The sequence below is a fragment of the Hypanus sabinus genome, chromosome 1 (assembly GCF_030144855.1).
Source record: "Hypanus sabinus isolate sHypSab1 chromosome 1, sHypSab1.hap1, whole genome shotgun sequence".
Classification (NCBI taxonomy): Eukaryota; Metazoa; Chordata; class Chondrichthyes; order Myliobatiformes; family Dasyatidae; genus Hypanus; species Hypanus sabinus.
In genome coordinates, this window is record NC_082706.1 from 202,089,358 (window position 1) to 202,101,357 (window position 12,000).

Sequence of the window (12,000 nt, forward strand, 5' to 3'; positions counted from 1 at the left end):
GGTGATAAACTTGGAATTTAAACTTGCGGGCTGTCCCAGCACATCCTCAAACTCTGTTGGTCACTGATACAAATGACACATTTCACGTGTATTTCGATGTTCTGGTGTATGTCTGACAAATAAAGCTAATCTTTCATCTTCAAATCCATCTTTGGAAGGGTTTGGAAACTGGGGCACCTGGAGGAACACATGTGGTGACAGGGAGAAACGCAAACTCTTCACAGGTAGCGGGGCGGGGGGATTGAAACTGGACCACTGGCACAGTATTAGCGCTACACTAACCACAATTTACCATGCCGCCCTAATACATCAACATAATAATTTTATTTTCCTACCAGAGCACAGAACATTACTGGCACATTATTTTTAAATATTTACCATCATGCTCAACAATTTTAAATTCTGCAAAATACAATCAGCTGTGCAAGGATTAATCTCTGCGTGTGGCATTGAGCCAATTCCGGAATTTAGGAAGGTCCAGGCTGACCACTCTTCACTGTACATAAATAGCTCCTCCGTGGAGAGAGTTAGGGGCACTAGGTTTCTGGGAGTGCACATAACAGATGGTCTCACCTGGTCCCTCAACACCACATCTTTGGTCAAGAAAGCACAGCAGTGTTTCCACTTCCCGAGTAGATTAGGTGAGTGAGGTGAGTGAGGCCTCCCCCCCCCCCCCCCCCATTCCAGCCAATATTTACAGGAGCATCAGCAAGAGTGTCCTGGCCCGCTACCTCGTCATTTGGTATAGAAATTGAAAAGCATCTGACCACAAGTTCCTACAAAGGATTGCGAGGACTGCTGAGAGAATCATTGAGGTCTCTCTTCCACCCATCAGAGATATTTATCAGGAATAGTTCATGTATAGGACCCTGGGAATCAGAATCAGGTTTAATATCACCGGCATATGTCATGAAATTTGTTAACTTAGCAGCAACAGTACAATGCAATACATGATAATATAGAAAAAATATGTAAACATTAATTACAGTGAGTATATATATGTATATTAAATTGTTAAATTAAAAAAATAGAAATAATAAAAAAGTGAGATAGTGTTCATGGGTTCAACATCCATTTAAGAATTGGATGGCAGAGAGGAAGAAGCTGTTCCTGAATTGCTGAGTGTGTGCCATCAGGCTTCTGTACCTCCTACCTGACGGTATCAATGGGATGAGGGCATGTCTTGGGTGATGGGGGTACTTAATAATGAATGCTGCCTTTCTGAGACACCACTCCTTGAAGATGTCTTGGCTACTACAGAGACTAGTACCCAAGATGGCGCTGACTAATTGTACAACTTTCTGTAGCTGCTTTCAATCCTGTACAGTAGCACCCCACCCCATACAGACAGTGTTTCAGCCTGTCAGAATGTTCTCCATGATACATCTGTAGAAGTTTTTGAAGTTTTTTAGGTGACAAACCAAATCTCCTCAGACTCCTGATGTAATATACCTGACGTCTTGCCTTCTTTCCAGATGCATTGATATGTTGGGACAAGGTTAGATCCTCAAAAATCTTGACACCCAGAATTTGAAGCTGCTCACTCCCTGCAATTTTAATCCCTCTGCGAGGATTGGTTCGTGTTTCCTCGTCCTCCCTTTTCTAAAATCCACAATTAGCTCTTTGGTCTTACTGTCGTTGAGTGTAAGGTGTTGCTGTGACACCACTCAACTGGCTGGTGTATTTCGCTCCTGTATGCCCTCTTGTCTCCACCTAACAACAATGGTTGTATCATCAGCAAATTTGTAGATGGTATTTGAGCTATACCTAGTCACACAGTCATGGGTGTAGAGAGAGTAGAGCAGTGAGCTAAGCTCACATCCCTGAGGTGCACCAGCATTCATCGTCAGCAAAGAGGAGATATTATTACCAACCTGCACAGATCCTGGTCTTCCAGTTAAGAAGCCGAGGATCCAATTGCAGAGGGAGGTACAGAGGCCCAGGTTCTGCATCTTATTGATCAGGACTGTGGGAATGATGGTGTTAAACGTTGAGCTATAGTCAACGAACAGCATCCTGACATCGGTGTTTGAATCGTCCAGGTGACCGCAATGATCCCATCCATCAACAATCTTTTTGACCCACCCACCATCAGGCATTAGGACAAGAAATGTTCCGATGGGAAACAGCTTCTTCCTCAGGCTGAGAGACCCCTGCCACCAGCTAAGTCTCATCATTCCAGAAGCACCAGTAGCATTACACAGTTTACTATTTAGTATGTGTCGTAAATACACCCTTGTGGTAATATTATTTTATGTTTTGTGTGTGAGCTGTATGTACTGAGTTGAGCACCTTGTTCCACTAATGACAATAAAGATGGACTTGAACTTGGTAACCGTACGACAGCCACGCAGCGTTGCTCACCAGTTTGCCCATGCATCGCTGCTGTTCCACACCGTCAATGCACTTGTGGTGGATGCTCATCTTACAAGCCTTGCAGCGCAGACCAAGCTTAGCATTGGTGCCTGTGAAAAGACGTGCGTCAACAGTCAGTATCAGTCTCAATTCAACTCAGCACAATGATCCAAGCAAAATGAGCACATTTAATTAATGATGTTAACCTTATGTTCAACTCTTCAACTCAATGATAATATATAACAACTAACATTTCCTGGAGACAGATAAAGTGTGCTTTTCACTATAAGTAAACATTTTGCTTTATATCTCTTCAGTTCTATAGATACCAACTTTTAAACCCTACTAGCATTAAAATGAATGTACAATTCAGGAAAAGACCAATCTTGCCTTGTTATTGGCCTTGAAAGGCCTAGATTGAGTGGAGATATGTCTCTACCAAAGGAGGTGTAAGGCACTCCTTCCCACTGCTAGCCTGCAGGTCACCCTGAGGCAAGGTGTGGCGCCTGCTTAGCCCCCGATCAGGGTCACATGAAGCCATGGGAGGAGGTGGTGGATGGTCACAGGAGCAGCTGGTGCATATCACAAGTCCTGGTTATGAGACCACTGATGAAAAGCAGACAATCTCTGGAGAGTGTTGACACTGTCCAGAAGAAAGCAATGGTAAACCACTTCTGTGGAAAAATTTGCCAAGAACAATGATCTTTGACCATGATCGCCCATGAAAAAGAAGGATCAGACATGAATGAATGACTGAACAGATTCAATGGGCCAAATTGGAGTAATTGGAAAAAGAGGTATAGAGGAGATGTCAGAGATAGATTTTTTTTAAACACCAAGCAGTTGGTGTCTGGAACTTGCTGCCAAGGGTGGTGGTAGAGACAGATACATTAGGGACATTTACGAAACTCTTAGAGAGGCACATGAAAGTAGAGGGCTAGGTAGTAGTGAAGGGTTGGACCAATCTTCAAGTAGGTTAAAAGGTTGGCACAATCATGGGCCGAGGAGCCTGCACTGTGTTCTATGTTCCAATATCTGTTTCAATAATAAAAACACATTCCTAAGCCTCATGATCTTGCATGTACAAGGTTTCACTTCCCCAAAACTCTTATCTTCCCCCATTCTGGTATGAGAATCTACAGATTCTTGTTCCCTTAATAATTATAAACAAATTGTTCTTTCCTTCATCATTTTCAACAGCCCTATGTAAATACGACATTGCCTGATTAGTCTGACCTAACTTGACCTGTCTGTACGAAAGCACATTTCCTGCTCATTATAACTGTGTCTCATTTGTTCCTGCATCACATCACAATTCACAAGCAACATTACACTGGGGGCACGCTACTTCAGTGCCAGAACATGCAGCGGTACTTGCGGGCTGCCCCCAGCACACCCTTGGTTGTGTTGGTTGCTAACATAAACGATGCTTTTCACTGTATGTTTTGATGTGCCCATGATAAGCAAGTGAATCTAAATCTAACAAGCATTGTCACGGAGGGCAATACAATCTTGTGGGTTCTTTAAATCATCTATATTCACTGGAGATTCAAAACTGATCAAGTGTTAATATACTTATTCAGCTATATTCTAATGGCTATGCTCCAAGGGGACCACAAACTTGTCGTAGGGTTTGAAGGATTGCATGCTTCATGGACCCAGACAGCTATATTGGCTGGAGTCACGGCTTTATGCTTTGGCTCTTGGTAGGGTCACCCATGCCAAATAGGTCAAAGGGTAGAGCCCAGACTAAGATTGGTCCACTGGTCCTCCATGTCCGGGGGTTCAGCTCAAGACTGAATCAAAACTGTTACAGAAACAACAATGAAAAATCCTTCTACACCCCGGACTTGCATGACTGACAGTAGAGAAAACTGAGCTACTGACACATTGAAGGAAGCCCTGAATGCCAACAGAGATGGAGGACCATCATTGCTGCCCTAAACAGCTGTGGTGTAAAAGGCTGCAGAATAGAATAATAGTTGTGGATCTATTGCTCATAAATAAGATTAATATAGATAGTCCTGATGAAAAGGCTCAATCTGAGACATCAACAGTCTATTCCCCTCTATAGATGTTGCTTGACTTGGGGAGTTCCTCCCCCATTTTGTGTGCATTACTATCAAAATATCCAGCCTCTGCAGATTCTGTTGTGTTTAATATAGGAAGGACTTGACAGTTAAAATGCAGTGCAAAAGTCTTAAGCACATATATACAGCTAGGGTGCCTAAGACTTCTGCACAGTACTGTATTTGTCAACGTGAACTGGAGAGCGAGTTTGTCAACCTGGCAAGAGCAAACTATGTTGGGAATGGCGAGGATGGAGCATTGCAGGAGGGGTGTAGGACAGATGGCAGAGGAGCACCAGGGGCAGGGGTGGAGAAGGTGCAGACATACCCACCAGAGACACCAGGCAAGGTTATTTGATTCCAAACAACTAGTTTATTGATCGTTACAGAATGTCTCTCTGGTGCTTCACACTCAATTTGCTCTCCCTTCCCTTTTTCCCAACCGTGATTCCCCTCTCCCTACCCCCTTCCCACTCTCAGTCCACAGCAGAGACCCATATCAAAATCAGGTTTATAATCACTCACATATGTCATGATTTTTTGTTTTTCTGGCAGTAGTGCAGTGCAATACATTAAATTGCTAGAGTACAGTATAAAAGTCTTAGGCACCCTAACTATATATATACCTGCCAAGACTTTTGCACAGTACTGTACAGTGGACTAAAGAGCCTGTTTCTGTGATGTCAGACTAGGATTATGTTGAATGGTGTTAGGTGTCTCAAATTGTAACTTCACAAATATGGAGAGGTCCTAAAGGCTGATTCACCATTTATAAATAACAGTACAAATGACAATACAAACTATGTGGATTACAATTAGGCAGAAGAATGTAAAGTGAGTCACATACAGTCGAGAACATTATAAATGGAATATGCGTCCAAAATATGAGCTCATTCATTTCATTGCAAAATGTTCAACTGTATGTTTTCATTGATTTAAATTTTCATCTTGCATTTTATGTTCATAGAGTCAAAGGGGAATACAGCACAGGCATCTAAGCAGTCAATGTCGACTCTACTGTCCCAATTTCCTGCAATCACCCATATCCCTACATAAACTGACATAAACAAAAGAGCTGATTGTGGATTGCGGAGGAACTGAGATAGGCTTGCCCCAATAAACATTAATGGGTCTGCAGTTGAGAGGGTGAGTAGTTTCAAATTCCTCAGTATACACACCACCAAGGATCTCACTTGGACTGTACAGACCGGCTGTGCGGCAATAAAAAAGCACAACAGTGCCTCTTCCACCTCGGGCGGCTGAAGAAGTTCGGCATGAGCCCCCAAATCCTCAAGGCCTCAAGGGGCACCATTGAGAGTATCCTGACTGGCTGCATCACCGCCTGGTATGGGAACTTGATCACTGGGCACTGCAGGGAGTGTTACAGACAAGCCAGCATATCTGTGGACATGACCTTCCCTCCACTGAGGACATTTATAGCAGCAGTTGCAGAAAGAAGGCCTGGAAGATCATCGGGGACTCCAGTCACCCCAACCAAAAACTGTTTCAGCTGCTTCTGTCTGGCAAACAGTACCGCAGCATTAAAACCAGGACCAACAGGCTACGGGACAGTTCCTTTCTACAAATCATTAGACTTTTAAATTCACATGTCTGTACATGACAATAGGCATAACGCAAATATTTTTACTCCCTCACATTATGGGATGCATGTAAGATTTAAATAAATTCTACAAATTCTAAAACCGTCAAAATACTTAGAAGTCCTGAAGAAGGGTCTTGGCCCAAAACATCGACTGTTTATTCATTTCCACAGATGCTGCCTGACCAGCTGAGTTTCTCTAACATTTTGCGTGTGTTGTCTCTTAAAATATATTGCTTGCACCTGCCTCAACCATTTCCTCTGGCCACTTATTCCACATATCCACCACCCTCAGTGTGAAAAAACTACCTGTCAGATCCCTTTTAAATCAAAGACAACAATCAGGTTTAATATCATCGGCATAAGTTGTGAATCTTGTTATTTTGCGGCAGATTTTCAAGTCTGCAAATTACGATAAGAAACATATATTCAATTCAAATTTAATTGTCATTCAACCATACATGAATACTCATGAATACAGCCACACAAAACATTGTTACACCAGGGTCAAGTTGCAAAACACAGTATTAAATAACGAGTACAAAAAGAGAGCGAAAAAACTACTGAGGTAGTGTACATGGGTTCAAGAACTGTTCAGAAAGCTGATGGTGGAGGCGAAGAAGCTGGTCCTGAAACATTGAGTGTGTAACCAGGCTCTTGTTCCTCTTTCTTGATGGTAGCAATGAGAAGAGGGAGTGTCCTGCGTGATGGGGGTCCTTATTGATGGACACCAGCTTTCAGCTTTATGAGACATGGCCTTTTGGAGATGTCCTCAAAGTTGGAAAGGCTAGTGACCATAATGGTGCTGGCTCTCTGTACAGTGGTCCCTCCTTACCAGACGGTGACACAATCAGTTAGAATTTTCTCCATCAGTAGAAGTTTGCTAGAGTCTTTGGTGACATCCTAATTCTCCTCAATTTCTGATCAATATCATGCTTTCTCTATGATTATATCAATATGTTGCTCCCTGGATAGATCCTTTGAGATGTTGACATCCAGGAACATGAAAGTGCACACCTTTTCCACTGCTGATCCCTTGATGAGGTCCATTGTGTGTTCCCTTGACTTCCCCTTGTCCAAGCCAATTTTGAATCCACCTGACTAGTTTGTCCTAGATTCCATGGGACCTGACCTTCCAGACCAGCCTGTAATGTGGGACTTTGGTGAAGGCCTTGCTAAAGAATTGCATTATATTTTCAGTACGTAATAAAAAAATTTACATATGTTATCATATTATGCTATATATAAAAACACACAAAAAAAACTCTGATGAGCTACTATCTGTTTGTTTGGAAATTCTGATGATTTTGTATCTGGCCCACTTACCTAATTTCTTGGTTTTCTCTATTCACCACACCCCATTTTCCATGTTCCCTCAAGACCTTTAAGACCCTAAGACATAAGAGCATGAATTCTGTTCTGCCTTTCTATCATTGACTGATTTATTATCCCTCTTATTTCCATTCTGCATTCTTCCCATAACCTTTGATGCCTATCAGCCTCTGCTTCAAATTATACCCAATAACTTGGCCTCCACAGACATCTGCAGTAATAAATTCCACAGATTCACTACCTTCTGGCTAAAGAAATTCCTCCTCAAGTCTGCTCTAAATGGACGTCCTTGCATTCTGAGGATGTGCCCTCTGCTCCTAGACTCCCCCACTATAGGAAACACCCTCTCCACATTCACTATCTAGGCCTTTCAATATTTGAGAGGTTTCAATGAGATCTCCCCTTTAGTCTTCTGAACTCCAGTGAGTTCAGGTCCAGAGCCATCAAATGTTCCTCTGCATTAACCCTTTCATTCCTAGGATCACTCTCAAGAACCTCCTCTCAAATGCCAGCACATCCTTTCTTAGATAAGGGGTCCAAAACTGCTCACTATATTCCAAGAGTGCTCTGACCAATGCCAGATAAAGTCTCCACATTACCTCCTTGTTTTTTTGTTCCAATCCTCTCAAAATGTATGCTGACAGGTCATACCTCAGGGGACGAGCACATTAATGAAGGCAAAAGAGTGGAGCTGGCGAATATGGATTTTAGCAAGGTGCTTGATAAGGGTCCCCATGGTAAGATCATTCAGAAAGTCAGGAGGTATAAGATCCAGGGAAACTTGTTTGTGTGGATTTGGAGCAGGCTTGCACAGAGAAGGCAGAGGGTGGCTGCAGATGGATGGTATTCTGCCTGGAGGTCAGTGACCTGTATTGTTCCACAGGCATCTGTTCTGGGACCTCTGTTCTTTGTGATATTTATATTCAGATGAGGACCTGAAAGGGTAGGTTAGTAAGTTTGCAGGTGACAAAGTTTGTTGGAGTCATGAATAGTCTGGAGGGCTCCTGTAGGTTGCGACAGAACATTGGTAGGGAGCAGTGCTGGGCTGCAAAATGGCAAATGGAGTTCAATCTGGAAAAGCGACAAGTGATTCACTTTGGAAGGCTGAGTTTGAAGACAGAATACAGTGTGGAGGAAGAGAGAGATCTTGGGCATCCATGTCCTTAGATCCCTCAAATTGCTGTGCAAGTTCATCTGGTTTTTAAGAAGGCATATGGTGTGTTGGCCTTCATTAGTTAGGGATTGAGGTCGAGAGCCGCGATGTAATGTTGCAACGCCAGGAAACCCTGGTTTACCCACACTTGGAGTATTATGTTCAGTTCTGGTCAGCTCATTGTAGGAAGGATGTGGAAGCTTTAGAGAGGGTACAGAGGAGATTTACCAAGATGCTGCCTGGACTAGAGAGTGTGTCTTATGAGGAAAGGTTGAACAAGCTAGGTTTTTTGAGCTGGATCAGAGGGTGAGAAGTGACTTGATAGAGGTTGTCAAGATGATCAGAGGCATAGATCAAGTGGATAGCCAGAGTATTTCCCCAGCGCATCAATGGTTAATACAAAGGGATGTAATTTTAAGTTGATTGTTGGAAAGTATAGGGGGAAGTATAGGTAAGTTTTTTACAGAGATTGGTCGGTGTGTGGAATGCACTGCCATGGGTGGTAGTAGAGGCAGATATTTTAGGGGCTTTTAAGAAACTCATTGGTAAGCACATGGCTGAAAGAAAAATGGAGGGCTATATGGGAGAGAATGGTTAGATTTATCTTAGAGTAGGTTAAAAAGTAGGCATAACATGGAGGGCCGAGGGGCCTATACTGTGCTGTATCCCTGATCTCTAGTTCTAGTCTCACGCAACCTGACGGGAAAAAGACTGCTTGAATTTACCCTATCTATACACACTTCATAATTTTACATACCTCTACAGATCTCCCATCGTTCTCCTACAAACCTATTCATCCTTTTCCTGTAACTCAGATCTTCAAATCCCGGCAAACATTTTTGAATATTTTCTCTGTACTCTTTCTTTCACATTGGTATTTTTCCTGTGGGTAGGTGACCAGAATACTCCAAATTGGACCTCACCATCTTATATAATTCAAACATCCCCACGCTGTACTCAGTACTTTGATTTATGGAGGCCAATATGCCAAAAGCTCTCTTTACGACCCTATCGACCTGTGATAACACTTTCAAAGAATTATGGATCTGTATTCCCATGCGTAGGAAACCTTTCTGCTGGGTAAGTTTAAGGAAAGTCCCAAAGTACTTTGCAAGTATATTAAGGACAAAGGGGTAACAGGGAAAGGGTGGGTCACCTAATGGACCAAATGGCAAATGAACACTCTCATTTGGATTGACCAAGGAACACAATTCAGGATGGGAGCCCAAATGCTAGAATATGTTATGCTTAAAAAGATATTTTAGTGGCTTAAATCTGGATAGACCCCCAAGGCTTGTTGAGATGCTGCAGATAAAGTTGCAGACATAGCAGTGGCTGTACAGGCTGGTCTGGGATGCACATGAGCAGGATTCCTCAGTGAAGAATACCTTGCATAGGTTTGTTTAATGTGGGGAGGCTGATGCACGGGCAGCCACCACACAGTCCTTGACAGATCGGGGTCAGGATCCAGTGACATGGAATGCAAGACCACTGCTGCAGCCTTCCTCCACCTTCACTGCCACTGTGATGTATCCGCCAGCTCCACTGATGAGGGCTTGGTTGGATCGTTTTTCGTGTGGAACCTTCCCGTTTGTTTTACTGCAATGAGTGACCCTACCAGGAGCTGAGCTGCAGACGCCATTACACTCAGGATCTGAGGAATTCACTAGCCTTCCCCCCCACAAGGTGATGGTCCTTGGAGAAGTATTGAGATTTATCTCAGGCTGCAAGGGAGGATGATACAGGAGCCCTAACGAAGAACTTTAATTCCTCACAGGGCAGATTACTGGAGGACAACAAATGTGATATAGAACCATAAAACCATAGAACACTACAGCACAGTACAGGCCCTTCAGCCATCCATGTTTTGCTGACCCATATAATCCTTAAAAAAAGGTACTAAACCCGCACTACCCCATAACCCAAGTCAAGAAGGGCAGTGGGTACGAGCCAAGCAATTATAGGCCTGCAAGACTAACATCAGTGCTTTGGAAGTTAATGGGAAAAATAACTTACTTGGAAAGGCGAGAATTGTTTGGTGGAGATTGTGTTAAATATGAGGACATATAAACAATGTGTTTTAAGGAACTTATCTTGACTTTATGATGTTCCACAAGAGAGAAGGTTAAAGTTCTCTGGATCCAGGGCGAGTTGGAAAATTCGACTGGAAGCCTGTGACTCTCAGAATGGAAGAGTCACACAGCGTGGGAGAGAAACACTGTCCCAGATCGGGGCGGTGAAGTTCAGATTTCAATTCTGGCATCCCCTGTAAAGAGCTTTTGGCACAACTAGAGTTGCACCACAAGGCTGGAGGCTGCGATGAGTGGGATATTAATGTGGAGGTGTGATTAACAAGTCTGCACATTGCACAAGGAAGTCTTATTTAGTTCTCACAAACAAAAGACCAAGTTTGATACAATGGAAGAATGTAAGATCATATTGGTGATAAGCTAGAGTCACCGTGTCACAGAACAGTACGGCACAGAAACAGGCCGTTTGGCCCATCAGCCCCATGCTGAACTGTTAATCTGTCTAGTCCACCAACCTGCACACAGACCATACCCCTCCAAACCCCTCCTGTCCATATACTGATCCAAACTTCCCTTAAATGTTGAAATTGAGCTTGCATTCACCGGTTATACTGACAGTTCATTCCACACTCTCACAACCCTCTAGATTAAGAAGCTCCCCCTCATGTTCTCTTTAAGCATTTCACCTTTCATCCATAATACCTAGTTGTTGTCCCACCAAACCTCATTGGAAAAAGCCTGCCTGTATTAACCTATCTATACCCCTTATAATTTGGTACAACTCTATCAAATCTCCCCTCATTCCCCTGCGCTCTGGGAAATAAGGTCCCTACCCTTCACTCTCCACAAAGCACTGCAGAACCACCTTCCTGGCAACTACTGGGGAGGCTAGTGCTTATTATGGAGCTAGCAGAGTTTACAACTGCACAATTACACCAAGCCAAAAGACATATTTTAAGTGGGACTACTTTGTTGGTTAGCACTGATTAAGTAGGTGAACTAAACAATTGAGTGTAAAAGGACAAATGAGAATGTGAAAAAAAATTGCAGTCCCAGGTCAAATTATTTTTAGGTACTAGAGAGATTTTTAAAAAGTACAATAGTAGTTTGATATCTATCTCAAACTGTCTCACGGGGTATGGAATACAAATGATAAGGAAATGGTGCTGCAATTATCTTGAGGTGTGTTCAGAACACACATCGGGCCTCATCGAGGGATCAGCAGTGAGCAGTTTCAAGCTCCTGACTGCCAGCGTCTCTGAAGAGTAAACCTGGGCCCAGCATATTGATCCGGTTACAAAGAAGGCACACCAGCAGCCGGAGTTAGCAGAGACTTGCTATGTCACCACAGACTCTCGCAAGTTCCTACAGCTGTACCATGCAGAGCATTCTAACCGGATGCCTCTCTGTCTAGTGCGGAGGGGCCACTGCACTGGATCGGAAAAAGATGCTGAAAGTTGC

General features: G+C 43.2%; 1 protein-coding gene across 1 annotated transcript in view; it reads right to left on the reverse strand.

Annotated features, from left to right (window-relative positions):
- Positions 1 to 12,000, reverse strand: part of LOC132401921 (SH3 and cysteine-rich domain-containing protein-like) — a 169,195-nt gene that overhangs the window by 95,762 nt on the left and 61,433 nt on the right. Inside the window, exon 4 of the mRNA XM_059984270.1 lies at positions 2,365 to 2,465. Within this exon, the coding sequence (XP_059840253.1) occupies positions 2,365 to 2,465 (101 nt within the window). The remainder of the gene's footprint in view (positions 1 to 2,364; positions 2,466 to 12,000) is intronic.